The sequence below is a fragment of the Nymphaea colorata genome, chromosome 8 (assembly GCF_008831285.2).
Source record: "Nymphaea colorata isolate Beijing-Zhang1983 chromosome 8, ASM883128v2, whole genome shotgun sequence".
Taxonomy (NCBI): Eukaryota; Viridiplantae; Streptophyta; class Magnoliopsida; order Nymphaeales; family Nymphaeaceae; genus Nymphaea; species Nymphaea colorata.
Window position 1 is genome coordinate 22143349 of NC_045145.1, and position 20977 is coordinate 22164325.

At 37.7% G+C, this 20977-nt stretch overlaps 3 protein-coding genes across 3 annotated transcripts; all 3 read left to right on the forward strand.

The window, feature by feature from the left end:
* Positions 1-509: 509 nt before the first annotated feature.
* Positions 510-1666, forward strand: LOC116259388 (metalloendoproteinase 3-MMP-like). The gene has a single exon (XM_031637182.1). The coding sequence runs from the start codon at positions 561-563 to the stop codon at positions 1494-1496; it is 936 nt and encodes a 311-aa protein (XP_031493042.1). The 5' UTR covers positions 510-560; the 3' UTR covers positions 1497-1666.
* A 5519-nt stretch (positions 1667-7185) lies between these two features.
* LOC116259389 (metalloendoproteinase 3-MMP-like) lies at positions 7186-8296 on the forward strand. The gene has a single exon (XM_031637183.2). It carries the CDS (start codon positions 7225-7227, stop codon positions 8158-8160), a length of 936 nt encoding a protein of 311 aa, XP_031493043.1. The 5' UTR covers positions 7186-7224; the 3' UTR covers positions 8161-8296.
* Positions 8297-11582: 3286 nt separating this feature from the next.
* Positions 11583-12717, forward strand: LOC116259390 (metalloendoproteinase 3-MMP-like). The gene has a single exon (XM_031637184.2). It carries the CDS (start codon positions 11631-11633, stop codon positions 12564-12566), a length of 936 nt encoding a protein of 311 aa, XP_031493044.1. The 5' UTR covers positions 11583-11630; the 3' UTR covers positions 12567-12717.
* The last annotated feature ends 8260 nt before the right edge of the window (positions 12718-20977 follow it).

Genomic DNA, 20977 nt, shown 5'->3' on the forward strand with positions numbered 1-20977 from the left:
CTAGCGGTCAAGCAAAAATTGACGTGCAATGACTAAACGAACATTGGGGCTACAAGATTGGCTAATGCCTGCAAGACATTCCACACTAAAGACGAAGAATTCAACCACCGATCAAGCGCTCTGATCAGGGTCGCCAAGTTGTTTCCACAAATTGAAAAGGACCGCAACTCCATTAATAAACGATTTCTAGTGTACTGGCGACATTGTCTTCTCAATTTCTTCTCGTTTCATTTCCTTCCGCTAGCTAAGCCGCTGCATGATTTTCTCTTCGCAACATCCAAAAGAAATATTATTCATTCCCCCATTAATTCTGGATCAACGAAACCATTGAAAGTTCGTGGAAGGAGGGCGTAGAACATTCAACCCGTCCAATTTGGAAACCACAATTTCTAGGTCATTGCTCGTCATTGTCGATCTTTCAGTCCAAACGCGGCAAGTACCAATCCTGTATTTCTGATCTATAAATAGCCGATCCCATGCTACCAGCATATGCATCAGACGTTGTAGAAATCTCTCTAATAAGAGGTTAATTAGGAGGTTCTGCAATAAGTCCATTAGTCATGGGTTGCAGTACATTCATTGTGGCAACTTTTGTGCTGGTTTCCCTTCATGGTGCTAGCTGCCGGATGTTGGCTGCTGAGGCCGGCGAGGAGAGCTATGTCCGGGCGGACCTCAGCCAGCTCACCGGTTGCCGGCGTGGGGAAAATAAGGCTGGGCTTGCCTCCCTAAAGCGATACTTGAATCATTTTGGTTACCTTGACAACCAGGGAGCCGATGAGTTCTCAGATGAATTTAACGAGGATCTCGAAGCTGCACTCAGGACCTACCAGATGAATTTCAATCTGAACACCAGCGGAGTCCTGGACGAGGCGACGGTGCAGAAGCTTATCCAGCCCAGATGCGGTGTCCCTGACATTGTCAACGGCACCAACTTGATGAAGTCGGGCCGCCACCGGTACATCCCCGGCGTCGGCCACTTCGTCATGCATTATTCATTCTTTACCAACATGCCCCGGTGGCCGGATTCTCAACGTAATCTCAAGTACACCTTCTCTACCGACAATCAGCAATATGGAGCAGAGCAGCTGAGGTCTGTCTTCTCTGCAGCGTTCGCCAAGTGGGCAGCAGTGTCGCCGTTCCAATTCGCTGAAGCCTATGAGGGCGAAGTAGCCGATTTACAAATTGCTTTCTACAGCGGAGATCATGGAGACGGCCATCCGTTCGATGGGCCGGGTTCCATCCTTGCACATGCATTTGCGCCAACAAATGGAAGGCTTCATTTCGATGCCGATGAGACCTGGCTGCCTGACGCCACCGGGACGAACGGAGTGGATCTCGAATCGGTGGCAGTCCATGAAATCGGCCATCTTCTTGGGCTCGGCCATTCTGCAGACATTAATGCAATCATGTTTCCGACAATTAGAAGAGGAGAGAGGAAGCTGAACCCGAATTCCGACGATGTTCAAGGGATCCAAGTGCTTTATGGCTCCAAGTAAAATACCATTAATGGAGACGACGTATCAGTTGGAGGAGATGATGAAGAAGTACACTTAAGAAGATATACATAGTTCATAATAGGCCAACTTGTTCCTTATAGTTCATTATAGGCCAACTTGGTGTCTTATAGCGTGTCTTGTTCCACATATGTCGAACTGGCACGTACTCATGCCCCCTTTTTTCTGTATTTTTAAACAAATGAAATTTATAAGTTAATTTGTTGTTTTCTAGTGTTGCCTTCATATAAGTGCTCAAGGTTCGATAAAACATGACTTTAAGTTTAAATCTAGACAACCCAAGAACCAAAAAGTTATTTGAAAATAACGATTAGATATCAAGTAGTAATTTCTTATTTGAATGAGTGATTGGCGTTCCCAAAATCATGTATGCATCAGCATAAAACTGCTTCTGAAGATGGTAACGAATTATGTCTCGGATGATGAAAATGTTGCACTGTCAACGCCACAGGTGTACTTCAGTGTAATTATTTGAAAACCCAGTTTTGTTTAAGTTGCAAATTTGCTCAATCCTTGAGTGGGCGTGGATTTGGTTTATCGGCAGGTATAGCAGGATTGGATGGCATTGATTTGGATCTTGATAGATCTGAATCTGCTAAACTTAGATAGGTCGTGTTTACGTTGTTTGACAAGCTTGGTGAGGTACGTGTTAATTGAAGTACTATGTTTCGAGTATGATTATTGTCCAGTTTAGAGAGTTATCTGGTGCTTGTTAGTGTAGGGCATCGTAGTTAAATTTTGATTTGGATTTCAGCATATTTAATGATTTTCCTCGGGATAATTAGTTAGAAGTTCTATTTTCTACTTTTTTCCATTATATGGCGGCGTCGCTTAGCCTTTATATGTTCATGTCTTAAATCTGCGAGTTATAGATCATTCGGTCGAGTCTGGTATAAATATGACGTTGTGCTATGCTACCAAGCTTAGCTAATTTTGGTGACGGGATCTTTTACATTCATACAACACAGTAAAAGCAAGCTTCCTTTAAACTTGCAATGGTGAAACAATCACCGGTATAGCTAGAGCACAGCATCGGTATATGTCGACCGACTCTGCGTGGTGCATATATTTGTAGTTCATATTATTATTACAATCATGCAGTGGCGGAGGGAAACATTTTTGGTTGAAGGGCAGTCATTTCTTCTGTCATATAGTCATGTAGAATGAAGTTTCCACATGATTTTTTTGTAGTGCTTCAACCAGTTCTCCAATGGTGAAAACTTGGAATTTTTATTCTTGATTCGTTGAATTAAGAATGAGCATTCAACGAAGACCAATGCAACTAAAACATTCTTTGCCAGTAATTTTTAACACATCCCCAACGTCCTGATAATTAATCTGTAATTTTCATTTATTTATTATGAAATATATTTATACCTTGGTTCAAACTAGTTTCATAATCAGTTCTAAAGCTTTATGAACCCATGATATCAGCCCCAGTTCCTATCGGCGAAAAATTGGTAGAGAAAAAAAAAAGTCACATAAACCTCAAGAGAGAAAGGGAGAGCTAACAAGTTTATAAATGTATTGTGGCAAAATAAGCATGCTATGTAGCTTGCCCACGCGAAATGCGTCGTCCTCTTTCACAAATCAAACGAAAACATTAATTTAAATGTTTAAATCAATAGGATAATAGCAACATCACTCGAATGAGATGCATTAATTTGATTTTGTAACTAATGGTCCCTTTTATGGGGATTAATTATAAAACTCTATTTATAGGAATCTTCAACAAGACAATTTGTGCATTAATCAACTGCATTCTACTTGGGTACAAAAATTCTTTTTAAAAAAAGAAGGTGCCAGATGGAGTTGCATGCACAGACAAATACAAAGAAAAAGGGGTTAGGGCATTTTTAAAATATTTTAAACATACATTTTAGACTTTTTAACATTTCCATAAATCTTCTTTTATCATTCTAAAAACCATTGTTTTTAACATTTCCATAAATCTTCTTTTATCATTCTAAAAACCATTGTTTTCCTTTTTTTACTTTTTTTTAACAATATTTTGGTCATAGCTCCGCCTTACAAAAAACATATTTGGGAGCCTTATATTCTGAAGGAAATAACGTACATAATCCTTCAATTTAGAGGAGCAATAAAACTACCAAAAAGGCCTGAACCAGCCATTTCAACCTGGCAATCTTGTACATCATGAAGCTGACTATTCGGTCAGCCAGCGGTCAAGCAAAAATTATTCAGAGACTAAACATGCGATGGTTCTACCACATTGACTAATGCTGCAGCAAGGTGTTCCACGTTAAAGACGAAGAATTCAACCACCGATCCCGCGCTCTGGTCACGGCCGCCATGTTCCGTTTCACAACTTGAAAAGGACCACTACTCCAATAAACGATCCGCGTCCACTGCAGCAACATTGTCTTCTTAGTTTCTTTTCGCAGCATGCATGATTTTTTTCTCTAAACAACTTGCAAATTAACTGGTCAGTCTTCAACGTAGAGAAATATTGGTGCTGCCATTAATTCTGGAACAACGAAACCTTGGAAAGTTCGTAATTGGTGCCGCTTTTAATTATGAATCAACGAAACCTTTCAAAGTACGTAGAAAAAGGGTGTGACCCATTCAACACGTCCAATTTGGAATCCACAATTTCTAGGTCATTGCTCATCATTGTCGATCTTTAAGTCCCTAACACCCAGCTCAGGGACAAAAGCCAAACCCTTTGATTTTGATTTTTAAAATGTATAATATGATTTTGTTGATGCAAAAATCATTTGTTAGACTTTAATAGTATTTTTATAATGTTTAGCTAATAAAAAATAACCTTTTTCATTACAACAACTTGAATCAAAGCACATTTTATATCAAAATAGTTTTTATAAGTATTTAAGGCATTTACCAACTTTCTTATTCATTCAAAGGTCTGATAACACAAATTTTGATGTATTTGACCAATAATAAGCATGGTCCGGCGAGGCCTTAGTGGTCTACACTCGCTTCATAAAAACCGTTGTATTAAACCAGTTTCGTTTTCATTTGGTCTGTATTTCTTAACCATTTATATTTAAGAAAACATATATATAATTATATGGGTCCTCAAACGTACAAATCCACATAAAAATAATGCTCTCTGTGCACTTGTGTGATTTTAGAAGCAAAAGGAAACATCACACCGTTGATTTTGAAAGTTAATAAAAAAAAAATATCCACACTTTTTAGATGTAGATCTCTCTTTCTCTCTCTCTCTCTCTCTCTTTTTGCGTAATTTTGTTCTTTGCGGATTGTTTTTGTATTTAGGGAACCTCTTGTCCCCAAATTTTGTTATATATTCTCATTTTATCGGCTCTCTCTCTCTCTCTCTCTATATATATATATATATATATATATATATATATATATATATATATATATATTGATTTTTTTGTTAAAAAACTCCTTCTAATAAAATATAAACATCTTAATATGTTTATAAAGACTATTTTAAACAAGTAGCTTTAATGAAAAACATTTATTCTTTTATTATCATGTCATAGGGGCCATTCATTTTTTTATTATGAAAACACTACTAAAGTCTAACGAATGATCAACTTAGTATATGTTTTGCATCAACTCATTCTTATAAGGTCAGATTAAAAAAAAAACGTTTTAAAAATCAAAATCAAAGGGTCTGGTTTTTATCCCTGACCTAGTTTTTACCTATATATATATATATATATATATATATATATATATATATATCGCTATGTTTTCTTGAGAATGAACGTCTTTCACTAGTTTATTAGAATTAATCATATGTTTGCAAGGAAAATCATAAAATATATTTTTTTAAGGATTAAATTAATGTCAAGAGTCTTGAGGGATGGACGTCTTTCACATGTCTGGCAGAATCAATCAAATGTTTGCAATTAGAATCATAAAATGTATTTTATTAATGATTAAATTAAGGTCAAGAGTCTTAAGGACGAAGGTCATCAAATTTGATATACGTATTTATGTATAGGCATGTATGTGGCAAGTTTTTAAAAATTTTGTATCCACATGTTCCTTCATTGTCCAATTACATATATACATCGGAATTATTTAAAAAATCAAATGATCGAAGTGGCCAGAATATCTTATTCGAAGACTAGAGGGCCAACGAAGCAGTATAATTGTATCTGTAACCACCAATAGGGAACTTTGTTAGCCATTTTAGATGGCCGTCTTCAGACCATAAACGTCATTGAGGGCTACTGATCGGACAGCAACAGAACAATACTAATAAAGAGGATGCTGGGAGGTATATTCCCGATTAATCATGCATCGGCAAAGTCAGTCTTTGGCTGGTCAGAGAAGAGGGACGTTGGTCTCTTGACGTCACTGGACGTCTTTCGCAAGTTTAGCACAATTGATAATATCTTTACCAGTAAAATCAGAATATATATATATATATATATATTATATATGTTAAAGTTACCATAAAGTGTCATTACATCACGAACTATAGATAATATCAATGACTATTTTTTACTGAAATTTTTAAATTTTAAGATGAAGTAACATCCAATGGCAGCTTTAAACTCCCAATGTATGTACATGTTTCAGTGATCTAAACTCATGAAAATTGTATCCTTTGTGTGTGTGTCTGAGAGAGAGAGAGAGAGAGAGAGATGAAATAGGGACAAAGTTTGATGCGTGAGAAAGAGGGAGAGAATCAGAGATGTTTTAACTAAAACATGTTTTTCACAAATCGAACTTTTTCGAATGTTTAAATCTAAATGACAATAAAAAAGACAATCTTGAATACATGCGGGTCTATATTCGAAGTTAACTAGTTTATAAGTACATACTCTCAACCTAATTAGCATCCTAGCTCTGACGCACCAATTGTGTCGTTGTTTTTCACAAATCAAACGTAAACAATGCAAATGTGGAAATCTGTAGGATAATAAAAAAAATCACGGAAAAGAGCTGTTTAAATTTGAATTGTAACTAATGGTTTTTGCTTTTACGGTTTATAAAATTCAATTTACGGGATATCTTTGCGGAGTTAATTTGTGCATTAATCAACTACGTTGTACTTGGATATATATGTTAATGCATATATATGACACTACGATCTAGATCACGAGCAATTTAAGTACAAAAAAGGCCCTGATCCAACTAGATATTTCATCCCGTCCATCTTTTAAATCATGCCCACCATTTAGTCAGCTAGAGGTCAAACCAAAAAGTTGAAGGGCTAAAACATGCGTTGGGTTTGACCAGGTTGACTGATTCTGCAAGGCCTTTCACATTGATGACGAAGAATTCAACAGTCGATCCCGCGCTCCGGTGAAGGCCCTCAAGTTCCTTGCCACAGCCCCAATAAACGATCGGTGTCTACTGCGGCAACATTGTCTTCTTAGTTTCTTTCTTGTTTCATGTCCTTCCGCTAGCTAAGTCGTAGCAAGCAAGATTTTCTCTTAACAACATTCAAATTAACTAGTCAGTCTCCAACGTAGAGAAACGTTGGTGCTGCCATTAATTGGTGCCGCCAAAACCTTTAAAAGTTCGTAGAAAAAGGGTGTAACCCATTCAACACGTCCAATTTGAAATCTGCAATTTCTACGTCATTGCTCATCATTGTCGATCTTTCAGTCCCTACACGGCATGTACCAATCTTGTATTTTGGATCTATAAATAGCTGCCACCATATGCACCAGACATTGTACAAATCTCTCTAGTAAGAGGTTAATTAGGAGGTTCTGCAGTAAGTGCCTTAGTCATGGGTTGCAGTACATTCATTGTGGCAATTCTTGTGTTGGTTTCCCTTCATGGTGCTAGCTGCCGGATGTTGGCTGCTGACGCCGGCAAGGAGAGGTATGTCCGGGCAGACCTCAGCCAGCTCACCGGTTGCCGGCGTGGGCAAAATCAGGCTGGGCTTGCCTCCCTGAAGCGATACTTGAATCATTTTGGTTACCTCGACAGCGAGGGAGCCGATGAGTTCTCAGATGAATTTAACGAGGATCTCGAGGCTGCACTCAGGACGTACCAGCTGAATTTCAATCTGAACGCCAGCGGAGTCCTGGACGAGCCCACGGTGCAGAAGCTTATCCAGCCCAGATGCGGTGTCTCTGACATTGTCAATGGCACCAACTTGATGAAGTCCGGCCGCCACCGGCACATCCCCGGAGTCGGCCATTTCGTCATGCATTATGCATTCTTTGCCGGCATGCCCCGGTGGCCGGATTCTCAGCGTAATCTCAAGTACACCTTCTCTACCGACAATCAGCAATATGGAGCAGAGCAGCTGAGGTCCGTCTTCTCTGCGGCGTTCGCCAAGTGGGCAGCAGTGTCGCCGTTCCAATTCGCTGAAGCCTCTGATGGCGAAGTAGCCGATCTAGAGCTTGCTTTTTACAGCGGAGATCATGGGGACGGCCGTCCCTTCGATGGGCCGGGTACCGTCCTTGCACATGCGTTTGCGCCTACAAATGGAAGGCTTCATTTCGATGCCGATGAGGCCTGGCTGCCTGACGCTACCGGGACAAACGGAATGGATCTCGAATCGGTGGCAGTCCACGAAATCGGCCATCTTCTTGGGCTCGGCCATTCTGCGGACATAAATGCGATCATGTATCCGTCAATTGGCGCTGGAGTGAGGAAGGTGGACCCGAATTCCGACGATGTTCAAGGGATCCAAGTGCTTTATGGCTCTAAGTAAAACACCATTAGTGGACGTATCTGTTGGATGAAATGATGAAGAAGTACGCTGAGAAGATATATAGTTCACGATAGGCCAATTTGTTACTTGTTTAAGTTGAAGGATTCAAGGGAAATGGGAATAAAAAGTTGGTTCCATTGGTGTCTTATAGCGTGTCTTGTTCCACATATGTCGAGTGGGCTCGTATGGATCATGTCCCCTTTTCTGTATTTATAATAAGTTCATTTGTTGTTTTCTAGTGTTGCCTTCATTCATATAAGTTCTCAAGGTTGGATAAAACATCACTAATTTTCAAATCTATCCAACTTCAAAACCTAAAAGTTATGAAGGAGTGTTTTTCTTGTTTGAATGAATGACTGAAGTTCCCAAAACACAAATGCACTTCAGTGTAATTATTTGAAAACCCAGTTTTAAACATGTTTGGGATGTTTTGACGAAACTCTTTTATCACAAACTGAAAAACCTGCCCCTTCGTCGCCCCTCTGAATACACGAACTCGTTTCTAAAAACTACTTAAAAATCATGCTTCATGAAACCCATTTTAAACAAAATCTATCCAAGGGTGTCACGAATGGAGCAAGATTTTTCTTTTTCTTTTTTTTTTTTCTTTTGAGGGCCGAATAGTATTTTTCAAAATTTGTAGAGGGCCAAGTAACATTTTTTAAAACTTTTGCATGGTCCAAATTAAAAATTTTAAAAGATATAAGCATAATTTTTTTTTCCTGAAAAATAATTTTTGGGGTGGGGGGTGTTAGGAGGGGATGGATTCTCTCCACCCCATAAGTGTCATCTAAATGCTGCCTAAAAGGCTGTGCAGAAATAACAAGGTAAGGGCACAACTGATACCTTCTATATCATGTTCCAAAAACTGCTTATATATAATCTATAAAAAGAATCTTTTTTATTATTTTTTGTATAATTAGTTGGTTTAAGATAATTAATGAATGCTTATGAGGAGACATTGCAACTTGCCCTCTCTCTCTCTCTCTCTCTCACACACACACACACACACACACACACAAAGGAGATTAATTTAAGAACCCTAACTCACTGCTCTTTCTTTTTTTTTTTGTTCTGATCACTCATATGCCAGCTTTTTCTTTCTCCTCTTTCTTTTTCATAACTATCTTCACCACTCTAAGAGTGGTGCATTCTAAGGAGAGAAGGGAACTCGGAATTCATTGTAAATATTTTGAGATTGTGATGGCATGTCTGTAATCAGATTATTAATTTCATAAGAAAATAGCTCTTCCTTAATGGTGATTTTTTTCATAACCCCGATGGTGTCCGGTGGATAACAGGAACATTACAAATGGAAAACTGAGTGTGCATCCATGGACACAAGCACACACACCTCTCTCTCTCTCTATATATATATATATATATGTAAATATATATATATAGAGAGAGAGAGAGAGAAATTAGTAAAATTAAACTAGACACCCAGGTCAGAAATAAAAACCAAACCCTTTGATTTTTGAAATGTTTTTTTTTTTTTTGGCAATTTAACCTTATTGATATGATCTTCAGAATGGGTTGATGCAAAAAATATATTAAGTATATCATTTGTTAGAGTTTAATATTGTTTTTATAATAATAAAAAAAGTGAAAGACCCCCATAGCATGATAATAAAGAAAACAACATTTTTTATTAAAACAACTTGAATCAAAGCATGTTCTATATCAAATGGTTTTAATAAGCATATTAAGATAATTATGTTTTATTTAAAATAATTTTTTAACAAAAAAACTAAAGGATCTGGTTTGTATCCTGTAACTATAACTATGTGTCGGGTTTTTACCAATCTCTCTCTCTATTTAAGGAAGAAAACAATTAACTTAATATACGCTTCTCATCATATTACTCTTAAGATGTAGGGTTAGATTGTAAAAAAATTATTTATTTACTTTATAACATCTCGTTTTTGCCTCTTACCCAGGTGGTCTGCTTTTTACCAACTTTCTTATGTATTCAAAGGTCTGATAACATTAATTTTGACGTCTTTCACAAGTTTAGCAGAAGCAATCATATGTTTGCAAGGAAAACCATAAAATATATTTTATTAAGCATTAAATTAAGGTCAAGAGTCTTGAGGAATGGACGTCTTTCAAAAGTTTGGCAGAATTAATGCTATGTTTGCAATTAAAATCATAAAATGTATTTTATTAAGGATTAAATTAAGGTAAAAAGTCTTAAGGATCGAAGGTCGTTAAATTTGATATATATATATCGAAGGTCGTTAAATTTGATATATATATATATATATATACGTAGCAAGTTTTTAATATTTTGGTATCTACATGTTCCTAGATTGTCCAATTTCATATATATATCGGAATTATTAAAAGAGTTAAATGGTCGAAGTGGCCAGAAGATGCTATTCGAAGTCTAGAGGGCCAACGAAGCAGTATAATTGTATATGTAACCACCAATAGGGAACTTTATTAGCCACTTCAGATCGCGGTCTTCAGCCCATAAACGTCATTGAGGGCTACCGATCGGACAGCAACAGAACAGCACCATTAATGAGGATGCTGGGAGGAGGTGTGCTCCGCATCGATAACCAGGACGCGGGAAGCAAAGTCAGTCTTTGGTCGGTCAGTGCTGGAGGACGTTGGTCTCTTGACGTCGCTGGACGTCTTTCGCAAGTCTAGCAGAATTGATTATATCTTTACCAGCAAAATCAGAACTTATATATACATATATGTATATACATATATCTGCAGTGGTGGACAGTGGCCGGATAGCCAACATTTCAAAATTGGTTGTTAGAAAAAAACAAAAAATCATTATTAAAGTCACCATAAGCTGTCATTATATCAAAAACCATAGATAATATCACTTACTATTTTTTTACTGATAAATTTTAAATCTTAAGCATTTTGTTTAACTAAAACATATTGTTTTTCTCCAATCGAACGTATTCGAATGTTTAAATCTACATGACAATAAACTATCGGTGTCTACTGAGGCAACATTGTCTTCTTAGTTTCGTTCTTGGTTTCATGTCCTTCCGCTAGCTAAGTCGCAGCATGCATGACAATGTTTAAATCTACATGACAATAAACTATCGGTGTCTACTGAGGCAACATTGTCTTCTTAGTTTCGTTCTTGGTTTCATGTCCTTCCGCTAGCTAAGTCGCAGCATGCATGACTTTCTCTTAACAACATCACATTAACTAGTCAGCCTCCAGCGTAGAGAACTATTGGTGCCGCCATTAATTCTGGATCAACGAAACCTTTAAGAGTTCGTAGAAAAAAGGTGTAACCCATTCAACACGTCGAATCCACAATTTCTAGGTCATTGCTCATCATTGTCGATCGTTCAGCACCTACACGGCAAGTACCAATCTTGTATTTTTTTTATCTATAAATAGCCGATCCCATGCTCCCACCATATGCACCAGACATTGTACAAATCTCTCTAGTAAGAGGTTAATTAGGAGGTTCTGCAGTAAGTCCCTTGGTCATGGGTTGCAGTACATTCATTGTGGCAACTTTTGTGCTGGTTTCCGTTCATGGTGCTAGCTGCCGGATGTTGGCTGCTGACGCCGGCAAGGAGAGGTATGTCCGGGCAGACCTCAGCCAGCTCACCGGTTGCCGGCGTGGGCAAAATCAGGCTGGGCTTGCCTCCCTGAAGCGATACTTGAATCATTTTGGTTACCTCGACAGCGAGGGAGCCGATGAGTTCTCAGATGAATTTAACGAGGATCTCGAGGCTGCACTCAGGACGTACCAGCTGAATTTCAATCTGAACACCAGCGGAGTCCTGGACGAGCCCACGGTGCAGAAGCTTATCCAGCCCAGATGCGGTGTCTCTGACATTGTCAATGGCACCAACTTGATGAAGTCCGGCCGCCACCGGCACATCCCCGGAGTCGGCCATTTCGTCATGCATTATGCATTCTTTGCCGGCATGCCCCGGTGGCCGGATTCTCAGCGTAATCTCAAGTACACCTTCTCTACCGACAATCAGCAATATGGAGCAGAGCAGCTGAGGTCCGTCTTCTCTGCGGCGTTCGCCAAGTGGGCAGCAGTGTCGCCGTTCCAATTCGCTGAAGCCTCTGATGGCGAAGTAGCCGATCTAGAGCTTGCTTTTTACAGCGGAGATCATGGGGACGGCCGTCCCTTCGATGGGCCGGGTACCGTCCTTGCACATGCGTTTGCGCCTACAAATGGAAGGCTTCATTTCGATGCCGATGAGGCCTGGCTGCCTGACGCTACCGGGACAAACGGAATGGATCTCGAATCGGTGGCAGTCCACGAAATCGGCCATCTTCTTGGGCTCGGCCATTCTGCGGACATAAATGCGATCATGTATCCGTCAATTGGCGCTGGAGTGAGGAAGGTGGACCCGAATTCCGACGATGTTCAAGGGATCCAAGTGCTTTATGGCTCTAAGTAAAACACCACTAGTGGACGTATCTGTTGGATGAAATGATGAAGATACATAGTTCACGATAGGCCAACTTGTTACTTATTTAAGTTAGATGATTCAAGGGCAATGGGAATAAAATGTCGGTTCCATATGTTCCACATTTGTCGAGTGGGCTCGTATTGATCATGTCCCCTTTTCTGTATTTATAATAAGTTCCTTTGTTGTTTTCTAGTGTTGCCTTCATTCATATAAGGTCTCAAGGCTCAAGAACCACATGTTATTCGAAGGAACGATTAGTTATCAAGTAGCGCTTCTCTAATTTGAATGAATAACTGGCGTTCCCAAAAGCATATCTACATCATCATAACACTGCTTCTGAAGATGGTAATGAATTGTGTCTTGGATGATGAAAGTGTTGCATTGTCATGACCCCAAGTGTACTTCGTTTTATTGGTAGCACTTGTTCTACCAAACACTAAGCTGCTGTTTGGATGACAGCTTAAAATTAAAGATTGGAGGCCTCAAGACCCACTGTAGACATGTTTGGGTGATGTTTTGACGAAACTCATTTTTCACGAACAGAAAATTAAACCTGTCATATGCTTGCAAAGAAAATCAGAAAATATATTTTATTAAGGATTAAATTAAGTCAAGAGCTCTCATAAGGATCGAAGGTCATTAGGTTATATATTTATTTATTTATATTTTATGTATTTCATGTATATATATATATATATATATATATATATATCAATTTTGTAAGATACTTATATCTACATATATATTCCTATACTGACCTATTACGTATCGGAATTATTAATAGAATTAAAATAGTACTCGAAGTTGCCGGCAGATATTGATCGAAGACTAGACGACCAAACAAGCAGTGAAATTCTATTTGTAACCAAGAATTACGGAACTTTATTGGTCACTTTTAGATCGTCGTTTTCAGCCTATATACATCAGGCGTGTTATATACACCATCCTATGTAATGATCATAATGCTCTATGTCATAAAAGGATGATCTTTCTTCAGATAAAAACAGTAACGAAATGTTAAGGTAGCGTTTGGATGAACTCCATGAAAAAATGGTTTTGTCAAAACCTGATTTTCGTGTTTGGATAACATGACAAAAATCAGGCTTTCACTCTTTAAAACCTGGTTTTTGTTTGGATGACTTAAAATGGGTTTTGGAGGTACTTTAAAAATTGAATGCAGCTGAACGGTTCCCAGACAACTTACTTCACCCACAAATAATATGTAGACATCTTAAATAACACACAGTGAATCTTTATCCCTTCCCCACCATTCTCACTTATCGGTAATTTCTCATTAATTTTTATGTAGTATTTGCATGCTTTGGTTCAAACTGGTTTTATAAAAAGATTAATGATTTTTTACCATTAAATCCTTAATTATTAAAGCCGTTAGTTTTTAATTCCCCACAAGACATAGCTCAGGGTGAAAAACTGCCTTATAATATAATTTAACTCACTATATCTATCATTAGGTAATATACCTGTATGTAAAGCCAATGCTGCCGTGCGCCGGACGGCTGTCAGATGGATACAATTTTAAAATCTGCCGTTAAAAAAAAACAAAAATCATCGTTAAAGCCACGATAAACTGTCATTACATCATAAACCACGCATGAATACTAACAATTATACTCATTTAGTTACAAATTTTAAAATTTAACTAGCGCAATATCCGATATATGGCAGCTTTGAATTCCTCATTGTAAATATGTTTCACTGATCTAAACTCAAGAAAGTTGTATCTTGAGAGACAGGAAATAGCAGCAAGTTTGAATCGAGAAAAAGAGAGAGATGTTTAACTAAAACATGCTGTTTTTTTTATCACAAATCGAATGTATTCGAATGCTTAAATCTACGTGACAATAATAAAAAAAATGCAGGCATGTCTATATAATTCGAAGTTAACTACTTTTTATGAACATGTACTATCAAGCTGATTAGCATCCCAGCTCTCACGCACCATGGAGATGTTGAAAGCTACATGATAATAGAAATTAGCAGAAATGAGATGCTCAAATTGGACTTGTAACTAATGGTCTTTGCTTTTGCGGCTTATAAAATTCGATTCACAGGATTTCCTTAATGAGTTAATTTGTGCATTAATCAAGTACATTATACTGGATATATTGAGAAAATAAAAGAAAAATAAGGAAGCACTTGTAAGAGGCATATGAATTTGGAAGTCATATAATCTGAAGGATGTATTAATGTATATATATAACACTTGAATATTTTACATATTTCATCCCGGCCGGCCATTTTCTACATCAAGCTGACCATTCAGTCAGCCAGCATTCAAGCAGAAAGTTGAAAGACTAAACATGCGTCGGGTCTACCAGAGTGACTAATTCTGCAACGCGTTTCACATTGATGACGAAGAATTCAACCATCGATCACGCTCTCTGGTCACGGCAGCCAGGTTCCTTTCCATTACTTGAAAAGGACCACAACAACAATGAATGATTAGGTTTCACATTGAGTGTGAGTACATTAATGTCTTGTTAAGTTCCAGCTTCCAGCTTCGTTTCCTTCTGCGGGTTAAGTCGCTGCATAGTTAGTAGCATCGAGACCAGTCGGTCTCGAAAATAGACAAATATTGGTGCCTCCATTTAAAGATTTAAAATCGTATAAAGAGAGTATAACCCATTCAACACGTCCAATTTGGGGTCTAAGTAGCTTATCATTGTCATGGGCAGAGTCAAAGTCAGGAAGTAGTTTTCATGATGCCAACCGAATTATGGTTTCATAATTTTGACAGAAGCTGAAATATATATCATTTTTAAAATTTTTATATTAGATATATTAATTTTTTTTAAATTTATACGTATTTTTTTGACAAAATTTTTTGAAAGGAGGCCAGGGTCCTTGCCGGACCCTCCTTGGCTCCTCTGATGACAATTCCTTTTAAATATAAGAAGGTCGTCGTAACACTAAGAGTGAGTGGAATGCACAAGACGCAGCCGACATGCACAAAAAAAAAAGTGAGACTAAAGTATTTTGAGCATTTTTTTAATGCACATTTTGGTCTTTTAATTTTTGATTATTTTATCATAAAACTTTCTTTTTCACTATTCTGATCATTACACTATATATGTGTGTGGGTGTGTGTGTCCTTTAGTTGAGAAATAGCTGCACCACTGGTTTCAAAACATTCATTGCCGCAATTATTTTGCTGGTTGCTCTTCATGGTGCTAGCTGCCGGATTCTGGCTGCTGACAACGGTAAGCAAGGCCAATGTCCGGTAAGACCTCAGCCAGCTCACCGGTAGTTAAAATAAGGCTGCATTTGCCTCCCCAAAGCGATACTTCAAATGTAAACACAAGTGACCTTTAACGAAGCATCAGTCATCATGGAAAATCATCTCTTGACAAACGTAAACGAGCTCAATCTTTTCTTGGAGTTATTTCATCTCGAGAATGGCCGTCTTTCACAAGTCTAACCATACTGATCAGATAGTGAGAAATTTTAAAATCAGAAAATGTGCAAAACTTAGGGATGTCAACACATTGGATTTGAATGTCTTCTTTACTTATTTAAAACTAAATATGAATCTGAATTCATTTGGATATTTATTTAAAATTAAGTCTATATCCTGTTGGAGGTACCCATTTCCTAAATCCAAATCTAATCCGACTTTTAGTTGGACGTTAAACTGCTTTCTATATCCGACTTTTTTGAAGTAGTTTGGTTAGATGTCCGGTCTGAATCCGACTAGTTGACATCTAAAAATCAAGAGTCTTAAGAATAACGGGTCATCAAATTCGAACGACGAATGCAGATCAACATTTTTTAATATTCCAATATCCTTTTGAGTACTTTTTTTTTCATCTTTATAAAAAATTTCTTTTTTTTTATTAAACGGGGGCTTTTTTTATTGTTTACCATACTGACGCACTTTATTTTTGTGTGACACCAATAGCGCGCATTTTGTTCTGTTAGAGGTCTTTTTTTCTTTTGCATAAGGGTATTTTTGTCTTTTTTTAAAAAAAAAAGTTAACCTTTTTCCCTCTTCCAATTAAGGGGCATTTCTATCTTTTGCTCCTATTGTTTACGTTCGTCAAGCTACAGTACCTACGGATTGAGTCCCTTCTTTTGTAGTAATTTTGTTTAGTCAGAGTTATATGCTACTTGTTGAGTTCAACAAATTACATATATATGCTATGTCACCAAGATGGGTGGTGTTGTGGGTGCCGGCATATCTCAAAACATTTAAGTGTGGCGGTGCGACGAGAATATTTATTATTATTATTAATTTATTATTATAATATATTAATAATATAAAATTTGTTTAAAAAACCCCAAAAATAAATTGAAATGAACGTGGTGTGGTTTGGGTACGCACCCACGTCGCATCGATGCAGGTACCTTTTCTTTTCTGCCGCAGAAAGACCCAACCCAAGCCATGGCAATTACCGGGCACGGATAGTTCGACGATCCAACTATATGTTTCCAGATCAACCTAAAAAGAAAAAATATCTATATTTCATAAAAAAATCAATTAAAAAAGGCTCATTCAAATGCGATCCCCAAAACAAAGGTCATCAACTGCAGTTAGGACGAGTTTTGGTGCACCCAGTAGCATGTGGGCTGGTGTGGCAACACCAATCCTTGAAAATTTTTATTAGGAAGGAGGAGATAGACCAGGTTCAGCTAGATATGGTGCCCACATCAATGCCCCATAGGCACTCAAACCCATTAAGGTAAGCGCCCCTTTGATAAAAATTTCTGGCTCCTACACCCAAGACATTCAAGCTTATTTCGTTTATTTTGATTTATTTTTTGTACATTTTTATCATTAAAACTCAAAACATAATGTTTAGAGACCCTTCAAAAAGCAATAAACTGAGGCCTCGTTCAACGTTTAGGACACTAGATAAACTCAGCCAAACTCACACTTGGGGGTAGCTTATTCAACATTCAAGCCCTAGCTAATGGCATGCAGCAGACACGCAAACATACATATATATATATATGGAAATCGAATGGCGACTCTAGTTTTGTAAAATCACTTAGCCTTCTAACCAAAACCGTCAGATTCAATATGATGGACAGTTTAAAAAAAATAAGGAGAAAAGCTGATGAGCATTTTCATCGTCTAGTATTAGTTCGCACATTTTTTTCCTTGTTTTATATCACTATCCACTTGCTTCGGATGGACGAGCCTGGTTAAATGTTAAATAGCTTAGTGACTCTAGATAATTAAAATCACCATTCACTATATATATATATATATATATTCTTGGGACTCTCTAATGTGATTAGGTCTCAGATGCAGGTAATTGGAACCGAATATCCACATTTCTTCTTAATAAAATTGATTAATATATGTGAGGGCATTACCATCCTCAATTAGCAGGATTTTAAATACCATGTTAGGATGGATAAAAGGTGTAGGAAGAAGGAGCATATATAGATCCTCTACACTTAAATGTGGGCAATAAATTACACGGGAACCTTCTGCTAGGTGCACTTAATGGGTGCCGAAGGCTTTGAATCGGTGAACTACGGTGCATTTGAATATTGCCTTGGATAGTGCTTTTTGGGCCTTACTGTAGGACGACATCAGATCCAAACTCAATCCACCAGGGATCTCATCTCACCGCCAAAAAGCGTCCTGACTTCTTCGGTAAATGCACCACTGAAGACTAGGGCTGAACACGAGCCGAGTCGAGCCGAGCTCAGTCAGCTCGAACTCGGCTCGACTAAGTAATACACGAGCTCGACTCGGCTCGAGCTCGAATGTAGCTCGACTATCCTGGCTCGAACTCAACTCGATAGTCAATTGTCGAGCTCGAGCTCGACTCGATTAAGCTCGATAAGCTCGTTTATACTTGTGGAGCTCGAGCTCGACCGTGAGCTCGACTAAGGCTCGAATACCTAAGCTCGACTAAGGCTCGAATAAGTGAGCTCGATTAATATTACTCATCCTTATTGAGCTCGTTTAAGGCTCGATTAAAAGCATGATAAATAATGAATTGAACATAAGAAACAGAAGTAGCACAAATCAAATTCGTTTATCTCATAATTACACTTATCAAATGTTAAAGTTAAAAAATTGAGAAATGTTAAAATTTTAAGTAAATTATGAGATGGGAAGGTAAAGCAATAAACAACAGAAGTATACTTAATAACGTACAAGATTGTTAAAGCTCTTCAGGTTCACACAGAAACTGCTATTACACGGAATGGGACCTTCAAGATTGTTGTTAGCCAGGTTTATGGAAAACCACGCAGGATTAGATTGTGCAGAAACGAGAACCCGTCAACTTGTTTCCATGCAAATACCTGTAAGCTAGCTACATAAAGAGAAAAAGGAAATGAAAACAAATGAGGACATTGCTTTCAAAAAACACAGCAATATCAATAATTATCCAAACCTCCAAAGGGCTAAGTCAACCAATTTTGAACACAATGAAAAAATGCTGTTTATCAACAAGGAAAAAGCACACGCTTCCAAAAATGCTGAAAAGTAAAGAAACAAAACTTCAGTTCATTTCTTGAAACTTTCAATTTTGATCACAATCAAACATCAAACATCACAACTTTCCTTCTATATAAACCTTTTTCCCCAGGGATCAACTAAGTGGACATGTTCTAGTCTTGAACATTTAAAATTCATAAGTTCTCCATTAAAATATCAACAAAAAATAGCATTGAAGAATGCTGAACGTGTCACAAAACAATGCAAGCAAAACTCATGCTTAAAGTGTTACAAACTTTGAACTGGTAGGTAACGAAGTAATTGATATAAAACTCCCAACTTTTAGACTTAAGACATACTTACAGTTTCTCAGTGTAAGTCAAGTTTCCGAGTATTGGAGGAATAGGGCCAGTCAAAAGATTGCAGCTCAAGTCCCTGGTTCAATACCAAATTTGTTATCAGATGGATCTCGTCTATCACACAAGCACACAGCTTGATGCAGAAAGAAAGTAAAGAAAATAAAAACTTTTGGCATGATAAATACACTTAAGGAATATTGCATCTCCACACTGATACAAAGATACAAAGAGAACTGATTCATCACACACTGCTAATAAGAAGTAAAAATGAGCAGAAACTACTCAACTAGCAGAGAACTGGGTTTCTCTTACTATTCTAATCCTTAGTTGAATCTATTTCAAGCTATTGTTAGTGTTGCAAGCTCAGCTGAAATCATGGGAAGAACAGAGGAAGGGTTCTGGCCTCTCCCAAATGCATCTTGCAACTTGTCAAGAAGATTGTTGCTATTCTCATCAGAGTGAGTACAAATCAAGAAAACCTTGGGAATCTAGAAACTGCATTAGCTGTAAAGTGAAAGGAAAAATCAATATCAATACAGAAGCAGGACAAGAACAAAAAAAAGACAGATAAATGTCAACAGCAGCAGGACAATAACAAAAAAATGCTTGCAGAAAACACCTTGGTGATGCTTCTAATACATAAGAATGTTCCTTACTAACTGATGAACCAAACTTTAAGTGTGCTTATGATCTTTCTCATGAATTTTAAGCAGTTCAACAACTGGATTTCTTGAGTTCTTGAGTTCCTGAATTTTAAGCAGTTCGCTTTTTCTGTTACTGGAGTTCCCTTTTATTTTTGAACCTCATACTTGTGATCACGTGGGGATCGTCTGGATTTCTTGTTTGAAAAGTTTAAAGGTCGGTAATGACGTTGAACGCGGTTGAATTTCTTGGTCAGTATCACTAGTAGGGTTATTTTTTGTTAGATTAGTGCACTTAGCTGATTTGCACGTGCACATGTGTTGCTCTCTTTGCTGCCTAAGTTGATAAACAAAATTCTAGAACGTGCAAATCTGATTTCCTCGTTTGTGTTGGAAAGTGGGAGAAGCTGGAAGATGGCATTCGACCGTAATGCTACTCCAAATTAATCAGTTGGTCCGTTCAATCCCACTCCCCAAAATGCTGATTAGTTTTCCAGATTGGTTCACTCTTCATGTTTTATCTTGAATGTTTCCAGATCCTTCATGTTTGTTTTTCTGAAGAATGATTTAATCTTATGCTGATAGTCTTTTAGGCAAGGAAAAAAGGGGAAAATCCTTATCGGCAGTTTGACTAGTATGCCCAGCATCCTACACGGTACAAGAAAACGGCACATCTGCAAATGCTTTGAGTCATTGAGAGAGCATCTGACAGGTAGGAATTGATTTAAAGAACTGGGTTTCTCTTAAAGCTGCATTGTGAGTTGTTGAACTGCTTAAAATTCATGAGAAAGATCATAAGCACACTTAAAGTTTGGTTCATCAGTTAGTAAGGAACATTCTTATGTATTAGAAGCATCACCAAGGTGTTTTCTGCAAGCATTTTTTTGTTATTGTCCTGCTGCTGTTGACATTTATCTGTCTTTTTTGAGATTTCTTGTCCTGCTTCTGTATTGATATTGATTTTTCCTTTCACTTTAC